The sequence below is a fragment of the Acipenser ruthenus genome, chromosome 12 (assembly GCF_902713425.1).
Source record: "Acipenser ruthenus chromosome 12, fAciRut3.2 maternal haplotype, whole genome shotgun sequence".
Classification (NCBI taxonomy): Eukaryota; Metazoa; Chordata; class Actinopteri; order Acipenseriformes; family Acipenseridae; genus Acipenser; species Acipenser ruthenus.
The window spans coordinates 26,641,986-26,660,020 of NC_081200.1; the positions used below are offsets into that span (position 1 = coordinate 26,641,986).

General features: G+C 36.8%; 1 protein-coding gene across 2 annotated transcripts; it reads left to right on the forward strand.

Annotated features, from left to right (window-relative positions):
- The first annotated feature begins 18 nt into the window (after window positions 1–18).
- Window positions 19–17,795, forward strand: dph5 (diphthamide biosynthesis 5). Of its 2 annotated transcripts, XM_034029348.3 has the most exons (8): window positions 19–472; window positions 1,403–1,527; window positions 3,684–3,792; window positions 5,506–5,626; window positions 8,567–8,606; window positions 10,446–10,549; window positions 13,693–13,962; window positions 15,608–17,795. In XM_034029348.3, the coding sequence occupies exons 1-7, from the start codon at window positions 338–340 to the stop codon at window positions 13,926–13,928; spliced, it is 870 nt and encodes a 289-aa protein (XP_033885239.1). In that variant the 5' UTR covers window positions 19–337; the 3' UTR covers window positions 13,929–13,962; window positions 15,608–17,795. The 2 variants fall into 2 exon arrangements, with proteins under 2 accessions (XP_033885239.1, XP_033885240.1); XM_034029349.3 differs by lacking the exon at window positions 15,608–17,795 and having other exon boundaries at window positions 13,693–13,999.
- Window positions 17,796–18,035: the final 240 nt, after the last annotated feature.

Consider the following 18,035-nt stretch of genomic DNA (forward strand, 5'->3'; position numbering starts at 1 on the left):
ATGGTATTTTGCGGCATGTTGAGACAGTGTTGTTCTGTAACGTTTTCTCATTGTATGAAAAACATATAGTTGTCGTGATTATTACATTGAGTCGATTACCAGAGGCAGAGTCTCGCGCGTTCTCTGCTGTGGTGTTACAAAAAAAAAAAAAAAAAAAAACTGGATTTATTTGAGAAATCAAGCGAACAGTATATGCAGATCAGACTCTGTCAGACAGTCAGCGTGGCAGTGTAGTTAGTTGCTGTGCTGCCGGAAGACAGTACAGTGTTACGGTGTATTCTAGTTTATACTAGTACAGTTTTATGTTCCAGGCCAATATCTACCCAATCGTTTCACAATGCTCTATTTAATTGGGCTGGGATTAGGCGATGTCAAAGACATTACAGTAAAAGGAATGGAAATTATTAAAAAGTGCACCCGAGTTTATTTAGAAGCATACACATCCATTCTGACTGTGGGGAAGGAAGCACTGGTATGTTGACATGCTATTTGTTTTTATTTTTTTCAAATTTAGGATTGGTTTCAAGACTTGAAATACTACCAAAACGCGATACTGCAGTCAGAAATGTTCAGGTCTTTCTCTGCTCAAGTTGTTAAAGCTGTACGAACTCTTTTTCATATCTAGTAAAAATAGTGTCAACTCATATACCGGTAGTTAAGTAATTGTATCGTACTGATCTCAAGAAATGTTTGTGTTTGACAAAACAGTTGAAATACATATCATATGTAGTACACTCTTGCACAAGTTGGCTTTAATCTGAAATGCAAATGAGATGCATCCCCTCGTTGCAAGTCAGTTTCAACGTGTTTCTTGGCTGCCTACTGTGGTTCTGTGACCCAGTGCACCATGTTGATATTGTTATGGCAGGTGTTTACATTTTCTATAACCCCATGTATATTTTACAATATTAATACTGCCTTCCTTACATTAAAAAACCTCAATGCATATCAAACCGTAATCTGTGGTTAAATAGTTCTTTACTCCAAAGTGTAAAACTTAGCAGTGTGGATTTATACTCATTTTCTCACCTCTTTATATATTTATTATGCTTTATTATGGTTATTACTGGATATGCAGGTATTTTAACTATAGTGTAATAGACAAACTACTCCATCCTGGTACCTTTTCTGCAGGTCAAATAGTCCTTACACTTGAAGTATAGTATATGTACAGTTTATTGTCAACATGGTCTAACTGTGAACCAAATACATACTGCAATTTGGAGAGTAAGCACTGTATCAGTAACGGTCATAGACATTCTAAATTGTGGTCCACTGCATTAAATGAGGCAATGAGTCTCACACAGTACCAATTATTTATTTATTTGTCATTAAAATAAGTCATTTTTCCAGCTTGTTTTTGACTAAAGCAATACATTTTGTTTCTGTTTGAAAATCCCAGGAGGAATTCTATGGCAGGGAGCTGATTTTGGCTGATCGGGAAATGGTGGAACAAGAAGCCGATGAGATTTTGAAAGATGCTGACGTTGCTGATGTGGCCTTTCTGGTGGTTGGTGACCCGTTTGGGTAAGGATGGCAGTGGACAGCTTGGGGCATATTGTCAAAGAGTTTACTCCAGTCTTTAAATAACTTTAAATATTTGTTTTAAGTGTCACACAAAGGAAAACAACACCTATAGTACCTGAAGGAGTGCTAACCCTTATTAGCTTTATTGTGCTGAGAATCCTTTTGAATCTTTGGGTTTTTTTATGATATTTAAATGTTTCAGATGCAACACTATAGAGAAACTGCATCCTGGTACTTTTGCTGTCGGTCACATGACCTTTAACACCTGACGTGATTAGGTACCAGCAAGCATCAGTGTCTGTGAGATATATCTGCCTATTCCAAACTGAAGTATAAAACATAGGCAGATATCCAAAAGTTTTTCAGTAAAAGACCAATTATATTATTTCTATTGCTACCAGGTAAGAAAATGTATTTTCAGTAAATGGTCTAAAGTTATTTAAGCAAAAAACAAACAAACACATACAATAGAATATTACACAATTAAGAAATTACATTAAAAATAATAAAAACTTAAAGACATTGAAAAAACAGGAGAGAAATTATAGACATCGTGTTGAAAAAAAAAAAAATCACATAAGCTGTAACAAGACCTGTTCGCTTTAAATTGTCATCCTTCATAAACTGGTCGCAATCATGATCAAAACCAACATATACAATAACATGACTGTAAAATACTCTCTAAACATTTTCAAAACCTTGCCCATACCTATCCAGCACTGAGACAGTGTTTCTAAGAATCCCATAATGACATGGTGCCTAATTTATACTGAATTGAATCAGAAAGGTTGGTTCAGCTCTTTTCGGTCCAAACCTCCAAACCCAGATGGATGGCTCGCATTTCATTTGTTTTCCATTACTGATACTGCGTTTGGAAACTAGATTTAATAAAGTTAACCATGAGGAGTTATTTGGAATCAGGCATTGGTTGACCTAAACATGAGTTTTATTAAACACTATAATTTAAATAGCGATATGCATCATTTCTAAAACTAAGTATATTGCATACGTAGGGCAAAAAATCCATTCCAGCTCAGATACTGTATTAAAATAAATATTTCATGGGGTTCTCTACAGTAGCACGTTCATCTATGGCTGACAATTCGAACCCTGTCTAACCAGGGCACAATCTGGGGACATATTGAAGACCTATATTTTTTTCTAAATGTAATGGAGTACATTTTGGGGAGCTGCTTCATTTGTGGTTGATGAAACATGAACCACATGTGATATTACCAGGAACATAGATTTGTCCATTCCTCCTCTGTGCCAGTATATAGTATTTGCATTTCATATACGGTATCCTTTCTTTCCATTAATGCAAAGGTTGCTTTTAAAAATCCCATTAAAAGGTTAAATAATTGACAGTACATAATATCACCTGTTAAAGCCCCCCTTTGCTTATTATCACCACATTGAAATGTCACAGCAAGAATAAAATAGGAGTCAATGGGAATAAGAGCCTGATAATATCACTTTGGCAACCAAAAGCATAAGATTAGAACATTTCCATACAAGTAAGTTGCTGTTTGTATTGAATTATTCTCACATATAAATCAGCATCATAAAGCTGGATATATTAATTATTGGACTGTGCTTTAAAAGCAATCACCATTAACACTATTGTAATCAATACCATGCCTTCTAGTATTATTATTATTTATTTATTTAGCAGACGCCTTTATCCAAGGCGACTTACAGAGACTAGGGTGTGTGAACTATGCACCAGCTGCAGAGTCACTTACAACGTCTCACCCGAAAGACAGAGCACAAGGAGGTTAAGTGACTTGCTCAGGGTCACACAATGAGTCAGTGACAGAGGTGGGATTTGAACTGGGGACCTCCTGGTTACAAGCCCTTTTCTTTAACCACTGGACCACACAGCCTTCTATATAGTGTATTTCAAATTCCACTGTAAACATATTTGTTGTACCAACAGTTATTTTAGTTATTGGTGAACTCCACTTACTAGTTCAGTTTTTGCCCTTGTAAGTGATTTTATAAGGGTTGAACTAAAACCAGTTTAGAAGCCAGTAGCTACAAGTTTCCAATCCAGTTACTGATGTATACCAGAGGGGCCTTGCTGTGGTATCACTGCAGGGTCACAGGGATAGTGAGCACATAAACCCTCAATATTATTATTTCTGCCCCCATAGTGCAACCACTCACAGTGACTTGGTCCTGCGGGCTGTGAAAGCTGGGATTTCATACAGGGTCATCCACAATGCCTCCATAATGAACGCCGTTGGGTGCTGTGGATTGCAGGTACTGTATGGAGACACGGTTGTGTGTACAGCATGGATAGCCAGAGGTCAGTAGCAATGCCCAAGATAGTGATCACCCATACACAGCATAACTGAAACAATTACCTTTCAAAAAAGACATTTTCAACATAATCAGGCAGAAACTGATGAGTTTAAATACTGGAACAAAGTACAAAGGGGGGGACTTAATTGAAGTCTTTAAAATCCAAAAGGAGTTGACAAAGTTAACTTTGCCACTCCATGTCAAGATAAATTACAGGTGAATAGTGTTTGAGAATTACAGCACTGGTGATAGCGAATCCTCTAGGATTGCATCAACTGCTTATTTTTAATCCTAGGATAACCACAGATAGGTGGTTGATGTAATCCAGGGTTATTCTTCAGTGATGTAAAATACACTAAAAGTCTGTGGTTTTTCAGCCTAAACCAAAGTCAGATAGACAAACATTTTGACTAGTGTCTTCATCAGTATAGTGCAGGCAGTAGCTGCCTTTAAATAATAATTTGGTTCTTATTGTAATTTCAATATATTTTCCTGCAAAGTGACATGATAAGTCCTAGAATACGATCGTTCGATATGGTAATTGTCTTGGCAGTCATCGTTACCGAAAAATGATTTTCATGAACTGTTGAGGCCCCTGGTCAAAAGTACAGCTGATTGCTATATCAGTTCTGAGAAAGTTGCTGTAGAAAGTGTAGATTAGGAAAGTGGTTTTTAAACTCTGATGTTGCCACACTCACCAGCCAGTACAGTATCGCAATATGATCCTTGATTTCCCTCTCCAGAGGTTGTCTGGCATTACTTCATTTTGTTGTAAAAGTGCCAATTTATTTTTTTATTGGCCTTAGACTGCATTTTTGTTGATGAGATGAAGAATGACACATGGTTTCACTTAAATACATATGGGATCCTGTTTCATTGAAACCATGAAAATAAATTGGTATGGAAAGTATGAAAATCTTTACTGAAGGATCTAGAACCCACACTTTAGAAAAAATGTTTTCCCGATTATATTTTTTATTTATATGTAAATCAGATGGATTTTCCACTTTACCTAAATAAGCAGTGATTTTGTGCGGTAAGCCGACAGTAATCAGTGAACTTTTTTTAATATAGGAAAAGCTTTTGGAAGAGCTTCTGCAGTGAACAGCCCAATCTTTATTTTGATTCAGTAATCACATTGTAGTGTGTTAATTCAATCCAGACCGTACTGAACTCAGTGAAAGGGTCTCAGGGTAGAGAACTAGAACTGCATGAAACGATAATCGGCTTGACAATTGATTTCAAAATAATAACCAGATATCACTCAACACCAAGCTTATACACTTTTTTAAGTATATCTTGTTTTACCCAGAATAATATTCATAATTCAGGGTACGTGAACCTGCTTTGCTTTTCTCGTACAACAGAACAAACTGCAATTTCTAAAGTGCCCAAAATAATGAAGTTGCACAGTATGTTCAGTAACCCTCTGAAAAAAGCGACAAGTCCAAACGATCACTAAATATCACGTTGAGGGACCAAAAATGCAGCACATTTACTGCCCGTGCAGAATGAAAGGGTAGGCTATTTGTTCTTCGTTTTTACCTCACAAACGTGTCTCTGAAATGATAATGGACAAGGCATGCATCACATTAACACAAGTCGTGACAGTCATCATTGCAGAAACTCATGTATATTTTTGTCCTGCTAATTATTGTGTTCTCATTTTAGCTGTACAATTTCGGAGAGACCGTGTCTGTAGTGTTCTGGACAGACACTTGGAAACCAGAAAGCTTTTATGACAAAATCAAAAGGAACCGACTCAACGGAATGCATACTCTTTGCTTGCTTGGTAAGTTGTTGGCAATTGAGTTAAAAAAAAGATTCTCTCATAAAAAAAAAAAAAAAAAACACATCTACAGTATGTCACTATCGCTAAACACCAATTTAGAGATGGGTCGTCAAAGTATTTTTCAAAAGCCTCACAGATTCTCTTAGGCAGTTGAGTAGTCCTAGCATTACTATTTTAAAATCTTGAAATTAAAGGATAAATACGAAACAGCCAAATATGATCCACTACAAAAACAACCCTGCATGTTCAGTTGATAATAGCATTAATATCATAGTCAGCAGGATTTTCTGCATGATTGATAATGGATCTTCAGCGAGCTGCCGATTATATCAGGAAAGACCGCTGTGTTGGATACAAATTCTTTTATAATAAATGTTCATTGAGCACCACTGGTTGCTAAGCAACCTGAAGACAGAGTATTAATATTAAAGGGCTGAAGCACACAATGGCATAGTAAACCGGAAACATTGTGGCCTAGTAGTTAAAGCTGAGACACACGAGCCAAGAACCATTCCAAATGGTAATACATTTCTTCAGCTCTGTAGATGTTCTGTGACGTTTCATCAGGACTTCCTCTTAGTGTTGTTTTTTTTTATTTATTTATTTTTTTACATATTAAGGCTTACAACATGACACCAATGTTTTACATAATATTCATTTTAAGAGTAAATATCATAACCAGGTGTTCATTTTAATGATCTAAACATCGGCAGATCTTAATACTGACGTCCTAGTATTTTTAAGAAGTTTTTTGTGTACATAATTTTACTGTATTTTTATTATGTGTTTGTAAGTGGATCAGTCAAATGAATACAGAATTAAAGAGTGCGGTTTTCAGACCTACCACGGTTTAGGTCATTAAAATCGAACCCTGCGTATAATATCCCTTATAAACGTTTACCATGGTATTTTTGCATGTTATTTTTGCAGTTTTCCCATGGTTGTACTATGTATTTACCAGAGTTTCCTTGGTTTGCCATGTTTATTAATATGCTTTATTACACTTTGCTATGCTATTACTATGGTGCGCATTTATCAGGGATCCGGCTGATAACATTAAAATTAATTTACATCATGTCCTCTACATTTATGCATGAACTGAATATTTTACTGATGGATTTCAATATCCTCTTGTTACTATGTGCAAAGTTGTACCATGTTAAGTTTCCTATCTATGTATCTATTTTATAATGCATATATGTTTTTTTCAAAGTTATGGCAGGGTAACTTCTCCATAGAGTTTACGCAAACTCTTTTAAAACTTCTAAAAATTTAATAAAAAACAAAACACGACAGGGTTTAAACACCCCAGACATTGCTTTGAAGCAGGTATTGGTCCTGATCCAAATAAACTCTAGTTCCCATTGTTATGATTACTGCATGTAATGTGTCGAGACAGCACAGGAGCCCTGTTCACAGATATGGGTCAAGATTTGTCTTTCTGGCTCTACCAGAATTGAATTGTTTAAATTTCAGTTTTGAGATCCCTCTCCCACCTCTTTGCCTTATATCACTGCCTCTCAGAAATCATTTTCTGAAGAGATTAAAGTATATCGTGTTCAAGCTTTTAGCACCGTGTTTTAATAAAGAATAATTAACAGCGTGCGCGAAGGAACATCCCGTTCTGTTTACACTAGAACACAAAGCTGACCGGCTAAAACAGCGTAGGACTAAACGTAACAAATCAGTATGTGCCATCTGTGAATCATCTATATCTTTAACCCCAGTATCTATGTGAAGTAATATTACTTTGGCTTCTACCACAAAAAACGTACAGGCTGTACTTTCCTGTTATTAGTACATTTCAGTTACTCATCTGAATGCATCCTTGTAGTTAAATAAATAAATAAATACATACATTTTTTCAGGACCTTATGCCAAAATAGCATCTTTGTGAGTTTTTGTAAAAGAGGACAGTGAACTTTAACAACTAATAGGGGTTGTCCATATTCTGCATTAATCACTTAATTCCCAAAGCATGCACATCTTTACATCCTGTGAATTCACCCTTCTAAAGTTTACTTTGGTATTTTTGCACAGTATTATTGCAGTTTTCCCATGTTATACTCTGCATTTACAATAGTACTGTATAACCTGGTTTGCCATGTGTATTAATATTCTTTATGATGCTTAACTGTGCTTTACCATGCTTTCACTTTGCTTTATTACACTTTGCTATGTTTTTACAAAGGCAATGTTAAGACAGGAGAACATATGTCATGTGTAATCTGGTAGTATGTGAACTGGGCATCTCTGCAATGCGTGTAGAGTTATTATTGCTTCTTATCTAAGGCTGTAAAGGTTTAAACATATATCAGTGGTAAACAGAGTATTTTACTAAATGTTAAATGGAAATGTCCTGTTTTATGAGGATCTTGTAGCTGCTTTTCAATTTTGTTTCATAAAGTTTAATCATGTATAGTATCTTGCTGCAACCTGTGTAATCAAATATTGTAAGCATTGTAAAAAATTAATAAAACCTAATAGAAAGATGACTATAGATGCTAAATTAAGTCGACTTTTTTATTGAAATTTTAAATGACAGTTTAATCACTAAACGACTGCTAGCACATGTCATGTATTAAACGTACATTTATAGCTGCAGTCTAACCCTTACCCTGTAATCTGAAGGCAGGAAACAATTGCTGGCTTGGCCGTTTAATATGCAAAGATGTACCAAGAATCCTAGCTCTTGTATTAAATTGTTGGAATAATTGACCCAACCATGTGGTTAGCTGCTTTCCTAGGTCTTTTAACCTTACGGCCCAGTGATGTGTTTTATATACTATACAATGAAACTCTGCCTATCAGATTTCTTAATTGCCATCCAGTTACGAGGGAGCGGAAAGTCATGTCACTTCGGAGTCAGTTCAGCAGAGCCTGGGAGTCAAAGGGTTAAACGTGAGCTACAATGTTGTTGTTTTTTTTTCTCATTTACAGATATCAAAGTCAAGGAGCAGTCTGTAGAAAATTTAATAAAGTAAGTCCATGTTTTACACAGACTTCTATTTCTGATTTATGTTCAGTGATGTACTGAAGTGACCCGGGAAGTAAAACTATTTAAAGCTCAGTGCAGACACATATGAATATGGACTGGGCCCATTAAGACGCATTCAAAGATGCAATTAAGGTTTGTTTAGTTTGGACTACTAGTCTGTTATCATTATCGAGATTGGATCTAATCCAGGAAACCTAGTCTGCACTAAAGTCCTCGGGATATCTGCTAAGGAAAGATTTATCATAAAAACACAAACTTATACCATTAGTTTTGTAGCTTGATAACTTACCCTGTGACTACTCAAGATACACTAGGGTTTATGACATGGGAAGTTATATATATATAGGTTTTATGATTGTAGGTTTTAACACACACACAGAAATTATAATGTAGGATGTTTACATTCAAAGGTTAATTGCTCAAAAAAATTAGGCATTGCCAACAATTTAATCATGGTCTGTTTTTCATGTACGGTTTATGTAGGTTTGCTTTATTGGTATATGGGTAGGGAAATAGCATTTTAATAAAAGTCTGCTTATGGTTTTAGTTAGAATGAATGTTTTTGGGATGAGACTGCTTCGGTATACAGTTAAAAAAGATGAACCTACATGCAAAAACATTGTGTGTGTAGTTCATATCCACGTGTAGTTAGTTATCCAGAGGTTTGCATTTCAAATCTGAAGCACGAAAGGTTTCCTCGTAGCTTTGTGGGCCGTCTTATTGATTTTGAGGCCTAACTTCAAGCTTTAGCAAACAACCGCTGTTTATTTTTTAAACATGACTACTGTGTGTTGCTGTGTCATATTGCTTCTGTGTAATTTAAAACCCTCTCAATCCCTGCTGTTGTTGAATCAAAGAAGACTAACATGGTTGTGAGGGACTTCTATTTACATTAAGAAGACAAGGGGCAGGAGGTGCATTTGGCCAGTTGATTAATGATCCAGGGCATGTGGATACAACAATCACAATGAAGTTTAGGGTTTCCGGTTTTAACTGATAAAATATGTAATTGTTTACCCTAATGGGACAAGGGAGACTACTAGTTATTTTGGGTTCACTTACCCCTGTTCATGGTGCATTTTACTGTGTTTTCTTATAAAGGGGTACTGTGAACACTGTCATTCCCATCTGTGCAGTTATTATGTTTGAACAGTCCTCAGGAGATGCATCAACACATCAAAACTCTGCAGTACTTTTGGGCAATACTAGAAAGCCATTTACAGTTTAAAAATAAAAGTTCAATAAAGTTCTCAGTGGCCTTGACTTAGTCTCTTACTGTTTCACATTCTAGGTCCATTCACACCAGCAGTGTCTTTAGGGTACAAGCCCCTTACAGTCTGTAAAGCATGTCAGTCAATAGGGGAAGCAGCTGAATGGTTCATGAAAGGAAAGAAAGCGTTTATTGGCTGGGGACTATAATCACTCTGCAAGTGAAATTACGAAACAAGTGCTAGCTTAAAACAAGGCTTGCAAACAGAAATTTCTGTAACCTCATGTAGTACCAGAAATCCTGACAAACATGTTTGCTGGAACATGTGTTTCTTTCAGAACTGCACATTTGAGAGTTATATAAACTGCATGACAGGTAAGATTCATGGTATTACTTTGTTAGCTATAGTCACTGTACCAGTGACACAGTTTCAGTAGTCACTGGATCCTTTCATAAAACTGAGATGGCTGTACATGCATTTCATTCAGGAAAGTAATAAATTGTCTTCCTTGTTTAACATAAAAACACACAAACGCAGCAAGCCATGTCATAAATTGCTGCTTTATGTGCTAGTCCTGTACAAACCTTGAGTTGTGGCTGCTGTGTTCCAGGGGCCGGAAGATTTATGAGCCTCCCAGGTACATGAGCGTGAACCAGGCATCGGAGCAGCTGCTGGAGATCATCCAGAACAGGAGGGGGCAGAGCGAGAAGCTGGGTGAGTGCAGTCCCCAAAACACCCAGGCCAGGGGCTCGCAAACTGGGGGGCGGGGAAAAGGTTCAGGGGTTTGGGAGAAACTGGCCCATGCAATACATTTACTATGGAGGGGCAATTGGACTGCGATTTGCCCACAGGGGAACATATAGGCCAGTGACTACAGAGCAACACAGCAGCTTTTAGGCATTGTATTAAAACACTTTCAGAAGAATACAACAGTGTGCTTTATTAATGATATCAAAGAGGAGCAAAACTAGAAAAAATTTTGAGAAACAGTAATCTAGGCCATAACAGTGGTAGCAAATATTATAGAGTTTTGAAAGAAGCACATGTTATGTATTTACCTTTTTAAAAACATATCTGGTACCATACTAGGAAAGCACTCCGTTTGCATGCCTTACTTTCAGGAGTCTTCAGGGTCAAAGCATATCAGTCAATAGGGGGAAGAAGTTGGCAGGTTAATGACTGAAAGGAGTGGGGGGCAATTTCACTGTCTAGGTGAAATGACCAAGGAAGCGCAAGGCAAGTTAGACCTGCAAACAGCTGTCTTTATCCTAATATAGACCCAGATACCATTTTTTTGCTCTAGCATGCATTTATCTCAATAGTGAGACCTATATAGTGAGTGGAGGTAAGATTTCTGAAATGATTTTGTGAGCTACAAACACTTTAATGCAGCGGGTTACTGCTTGAGAACAGGGGCAAGGTGCTGGAGCAGCTGCTGAATACCAGTGCCTACCGAGGGCTGGATTAAAAAGGCCATTTCTGAATATCAAATTCCTTCCTCCTCCATCAAGGGGCCTTTCCCAGTGAAGATTACCCATGACCCTGAACAATCACAGTCCTGGGACTGGAAACTCCTTTAATGGGGGTGACTGCTGGAGTGCAGGGTGTAGACACCCCTAAGGCAGAGATTTGGAACAGTTCTTGTGAAACATCTCAGAAACCGCTAGATTTTGCGTACAGTACCAGTGGATACTGGTGTTCTGGTTTTTCATGATACAGACGCAATATGTTATTTTATCTTTGCACTAATACTAAAATAACAGTTTGAATTCTTTGACAATCGTTTGTCAGAGAGGTTTATTTTTGTATTACTACATACTCCTCCATTGAGCGTCTTTATAGTAGTGGCTGACATTATGTATACTGTATATTTATTTATTTATTTCTTTATGGTCCATGCTACCAACTTTCCTAGAGTGTTATTACATCTTAAAAAATGTCAAAATGCCAAAAAAGTATAAAATCCACCTCTAACAATACCCATTGAGTTAGGAATATGGCTGTTGATCAAAAACACCCTATGTGTTCTCAGTTTCTATCTTTCATACCCCCTATAACCTTCCCATACCCCCTCTGTTTGAAAACCACTGCATCACATGACATCCTGCACTGTGAGGTCACTGTCTTGGCTCTGAGCTGTGAAAACACCAGAGAGATTTGTAAAAACAAATAGAAGTAGGGGACTGTCTACATTTGAATCTGAAAATGCCACTGTGAACAGTAGATTTTGAATGAATATCTTAGAAATTGCAACCTATAGATGTTTCTGGTTGAATTTGGCTGTAAACTGATCAACTTTCAGATATGGTGCGATTTATTATACAATAATTAGTACTCACTGTACTAGTGCTGTTTGTTGTTACAGTACAGTATGGCAGGGTTTTTCTGTTCTAGACAGTATAGTTCTCACATTTGAGATTGTTTCTCATTGTGAAGTCTTTACAGTCTTGTGACTGAAACAGACTTGCAGCTTTTATATAATACAGAACACAAAAAGCTAAAGCTTTAACATAATCAATACCATTATCAGCACCAGCAAATTAACTCTACATTTACAACAGCTTCCTGTATATAAGTTCATAAACCAGGTTCTAGTCAGCCTGTGCTAATTGGTATTTAAATATAATTGCTTGGTTATCTTTATTGTGGATTTTTTTTATTGAGGAAAATTATCATCTCTGTTCTTTAGCCAAGTGAGGGCTTTACCAGTGTGTTGCAAGTGTTAGTCATTGTTGTAATTCACCTTGACTGCAGTTGTGAGGTCCAGCAGGTTTATTAGTTTAGGAAGAATAGAAAAAAAGGGGCAGGCCATATTGATGTATTCCAGACAGTAATCCCTAATAAAGATTCCCATCTGATCGCCCTTTGGCAGGATCGAGTTGGACAGAGCTTCTGTATGAAATTGAGCCTGTTTTTTCTGTTTTGCTAACAGTATTTAAATAACCACATCAAAGCCGACTGTTTTATTGCAGAAGTATGATCTGCTTCCTCAGCCAGCCATAGCTTAAATAAAACATGGGAAATCCATTACTGGCTTTTCTAAACATACATGAACATCACTTAGTCACAATGTTAAATGCACAGCTGCCTTCTGACTTGTGTATATTACAATCCATTTCACAGCTTTAGAATCATGATTCAAAGTGCCTCATTATGTTATATGGGTTCATTGCTTTATATATTATGAACCTACAACTTTGCACATTGGGTTATCACATTCCTTTTTGTTAACTATTAGTCACATGTATATGTGTATTCTGACGTTATCTTTTTTTATTTAGTTATTTATCACAGATCACTTAGGGAATGTAGCTGGACACATACTCAGCATTTGCAATAACTGGGGAACAAGTTTTTATAGTGCTAAAAAGTCTTAAGTAAAGTAAACCCTTCGGAGACACACAGAACGGTTTGGTATTATTACCTTTTATCTCAACATGTACTTATTGATACAGCACACTTGATATACAATAATTCATTATACTAGGAGGGAAAATGCTTATAGTCACAGACTTCACTCTTACACTTATGAAAACCCACCAATTCCAAGCTGATTGTAACATTTTTCAGGCTCTGAGCAGAGCGGTCATTATCCTGTGGTAGAGGACCACAAAAAGCTAGGATTTAAATCTTTAAAACATTTCCTCCATACTGTAGTTACTGGCTTCGTTGCATTACTGAAAACAGCAAACAAACAAAACCAAAGAACACATTGGAATGATTGATTTCATCGTATCAGGCAGATCCCTTTGAGGAATGCCTTGCTGAAATGATCATAATCAATGAAACAACTGAAAAGCAACAGACCTGCCAACTTCACCTCGGTCTGTCATTCTCTCTTGCTCTCTGTCTTGCAGCGCTCTCTGAAGACACAATATGCGTGGGACTATCCAGAGTTGGTGCAGAGGACCAGAAGATCTTGGCTGGCCCCCTGAAAGAGATGGCATCGGCGGAGCTGGGGGGCCCCCTACACTCAATGATCATCTCCGGGCACCTGCACCCTCTGGAGATCGACATGCTGAAACTGTTTGCTGTCAGCGAAGCAAGTTTTGAGAATCTGAAAATGACAGACAGCTCAACTTTTACATCCTAAAGTGACCTATACATGTATGGATGGATGTAAATGGGTGTGTGAAAAATAAAACATTTATTTTCTATGGCTAATATACAGGCTAGTCACCTTTCAATATGGTTTCATTTGCATTGTTTCTGTATCGCTCACAGTGCCATTGTAGGATTTCAGCTTTCGCCAAGGAATCAGGTGATATTAAAGATAAAATACCAGCCCATAACCCTATAGAGCCTGCCATTGACATCTGTAATGCAGGCCAAAGTGTTTTTACATTAGTAAGCGACAGAACCTCGAGTGCACAGAAGTGCATTGCCTGCAAGACAAAAGGAAACTTGATCCCAAGCTGCAGATCACTAGATGGCGCTGCTTCTGTACAGACACTTTGGGTGATCTAGCCTATGTTACAAATATCTGTGGCAGGTAATTAGAACTGAAGAGGAGCTCCTCAACACACACTGCTGAAAAGATTTGTATTTGAGTAATTGCTAGAAGAACCACTCAGAATTATTGCAAACACCATAGAAAGATACAGTAGTGTGCACATGTATTAGAACACCACATTGCTTCTGTTGTTTTGATTTGTTGTGCATATGAAATCATACCACTGTTACTGAAAATCTTGGAAATGTGTCAAAATAGCCAAATTTGTGAACATCTAATTTCATTGATGACTTTAATAGGCACCCAGAGGTTTTCATGCAGGTAGGTATATAAAGGATATAAATGACACATCTTGAGGTGTTCTAATACATTTGCACACTATTGTAAGGTAAATTTTATTCACGGCATTATTATTTGCACATCCTTAATTTGTATAATGTTTCATGTATTGTCATTAAGTACAATCATCAGAAAAACCTCAGTTTGTAAAGTGGAGTTTGGCTACACTGACTGAGTTCACAATGCACCACAGACCAGGTACTGATAACGAAGGGAGAGCCCAGCAACATGATCAGCAGCGAAAGGAAGAAGGGTTGCAAAATGACTTCCATGGGTGGGGCAAAACTGTGAACTAACCCCACTGGACCTCCATGGGAAGAGGGAGCTGCCGATAAGGAAAGACCATCATTACTTGCCAGATAACCTGAACTACCCCAGTATTTACCAGATGTGCTACACGTTAACCCCAGTTCCAACTAAGAATATGTTGTGCTTTGAACTGGGATCAAATGGTGCAAAAAAGAAAAGGGGAAATAGGAAGAGGGTGTAACCAAAAATGGACATAAAATGCTCAAAATACAAAACCTCTGTGCATTGTCATGTTTGTGGTTTGCTTGATTGCATGCAGGGATGTGTATATTGAGACTATAGGCCAGTCATCAATTCTAATAGTGGATTGCATAAAGTCTAGAAATATTTATGGTGTCAATAATTATGGGCACCTATCAATAAATGATTACTTTCCATGTCAATTACCTTCTGTAATATGTTCCATAAGCCCATCAATTATTCATAATAATTCAGTTTTCTGAATATGAGCTTCCCTGCACCCATTTGTAAATGTGTTAGATACCTGAAATGTTGAACAACCCTGTGCATATCAGCAAAGCTAAGCCCACGCATTTTTTTTTTAGGAAAGTGCTGGTCTATCTCAAATCTGCGGGGAGATGTTTACTTGTGATACTAGCGGAGGGGAGCTGTGATGTCAAGTGGGCTCTTGAGATTTGCAGTAATACCTTTATTGAATTTTTTACTTTCAGTTAAGAAGCAAGCTGGAGTGTTTTCTAAGCTGGTCGATGGATTGTGTCACTGGCAGGTCTCTCCTGATGGTGGAGAGGAGCACAAGAGAACAGAACAGATGATTGTATTTTCTCACAGTGAGTGCAGGAATGTGCAGGAACTCTTCACTGGTTAATGGCCTGTGTCAGGAAATGGCCTCTCCCCACTTCCTTTACTAAAGTGTCATTTTGCTTTGAAAGTTACTGGACAATGATGACAAACTAAAATAGATAATGGATTGTTTATCTTCTCTCACTCCCAGGGAATATTATTTCTTGTTGGTATTTCCTGGTGAATTTACCCCTTTTGCCCCTTTCTCTGTATAAAAATGCAAAAAGTACAAAACAGTTTGTGTCTGATATGCTGGTTCCAATACAAACACTTGGAATGTACAGCACTATTTTCATAGAAAATGAAACCAATATTCATACTGGGTTTGTTATGACTTCCTTATTAACTCCTATGTTGCTAATGGTGGTTGGGGGCAGTTTTGAAATGACTGAAAATAAAAATAAAAAATTCCCATTTACATTTCAGGCATGTATGGGGGGAGGAGCTTTGGGTCAAATCCTGGTCATCATACTTAATACATTTGAATGTTAAAAAGTTTGAGCTCAGCAAGGATAACAGCAATATGTACTCTACTAAAGACCATCAAAAGGTGTTTCCAGTTAGTTCCTCACCAGGGCTTTTTTCAGCAATGTAGTACTAAAGGTAAGAATCTCACCCGTGCCATTGCCACTAATTCATCTGCTAATACCTTATTTGAGATATTGGTTTCCAGATGATAAAGACTGAACACTTCATACATGGTACACAACTGTATTCTACAACATCAAATAATTGTAATAAATCACACATGAGAAACCCACCAGTTACCATTAAAGATTTGTAAGAATCCCAGCACATCTTGTATATAGATATCCTGCTGTGCATCGGACGCACAGCACCGTTCTAAAATGAAACACTTTTTTATGTTCAATAGTAATAATTATATGAAATCACTAGGAATGCACCAAATGTATTCATTCTTGTTATTAATGATATCAAGTGAGTAAATAAATTAACAATCAACTCCAAATTGCTTAAATCCCGAATGACTAAAATCACTAAGTAAATGGATTACTTATTTCAAACTACTATCAAACACTTACATTTTAGTTACAACAAATGTGTCCCTTCTAAAAGTAATTATTTTAATTCTTAACTTGAAGTAAAACATTTATAATGTTATAATTGTAGGGTAGGAACCCCTGTACAGTTGGGGTTTTTACTATGAAAATGTAATGATTAAAATTGTGGTTAGATATCCTATGCTGAATCTCCAGAGTTTTAGAATAAAGTTTTGACAACTTTAGGGAATTTTTCAAAAGCAGAGTTTCTGTATTCTTGTACAGGGAAGAGTGAGAAAGGCCAATGAAGTCAAGACTCCAACATCTGGTTTGTATTAAGAGTTACATTATTTTTTCTTGAAAACGATATGGTTACCTTTTTTTTTGCCCCACACAAAATAGGTTTTACTTTATTTAGTGGAGACATTTTATATTACATTTTATGATGTACTTTCCTGCTGTTTGATTTACTGTCATGTGGAATGAATTTAAGCATGTTTTTTTTAGTAAACTTCAGTACAAAGCTTCCCAAACCTGTCATACCAAGGTCAAAGTGAAGAGATAGAATCCCAGCCTGAGGTGAAAACTATTTCACACAGACTAAAAATACATACAAGTTCCATAAATACAGTTACTTTTTCTAGGATATTCAAATATAACAAATAGATAGATAGTAGGTCTTTATACCAAGAGACTGCATCTGTGTTTTGTTAACCACTATCTAATAAATTGTTCAGTACAGAAGAATGTTTCTCTCTTTTAAACTTTGTGTGTCACAAGGTTTACTTTATTTCAGAGATTTTGGTCCAACCTAATGCAGTTCAACTATGTTATATAATTGTCTCAGCTGCAGTAAAAATGAAGATTCATCTAAAGGAAGTTGTTTCACCTTTAATGAAACTATCATGGGGTATATTTGCAGAAATTTACTTTCATTTTGCTCATTTATATTTCTCTCATGTGTCTCGAGCCCAATTTTGCTCATTTGAAGGTAATTTACTTTGCATCAATTTTTTTTAATATGAGTACCATCATTAAACAATGTCATCTTTTAATATTCATCACATCTCACAATGCTAAAGAACATATTAAAGACTAGATTCTAAATACACTAAGTTAATAGTATTGAATGCCAATGGGTTCTTCAGTTATTCAACAACTTACCAAGAACCCTATTCACATGTACTTATTCTGCAGTTGGGAAAAACCATAAGCATTTCCCCCTTACCTGCTACATTTCACATTACCTTTTAACAACCAAGCTTGAAGGAGGCCTGCTGACACTAAACAGTTCACA

Bases quoted from the DNA above. Each gene is read 5' to 3' on its own strand.
- dph5 (XM_034029348.3), top strand. From the start codon at position 338: ATGCTCTATTTAATTGGGCTGGGATTAGGCGATGTCAAAGACATTACA. The intron at 1,528-3,683 runs GTAAGGATGGCA...CTGCCCCCATAG, and splicing joins GTGGTTGGTGACCCGTTTGG to TGCAACCACTCACAGTGACT. The intron at 8,607-10,445 runs GTAAGTCCATGT...GCTGTGTTCCAG, and splicing joins TCTGTAGAAAATTTAATAAA to GGGCCGGAAGATTTATGAGC.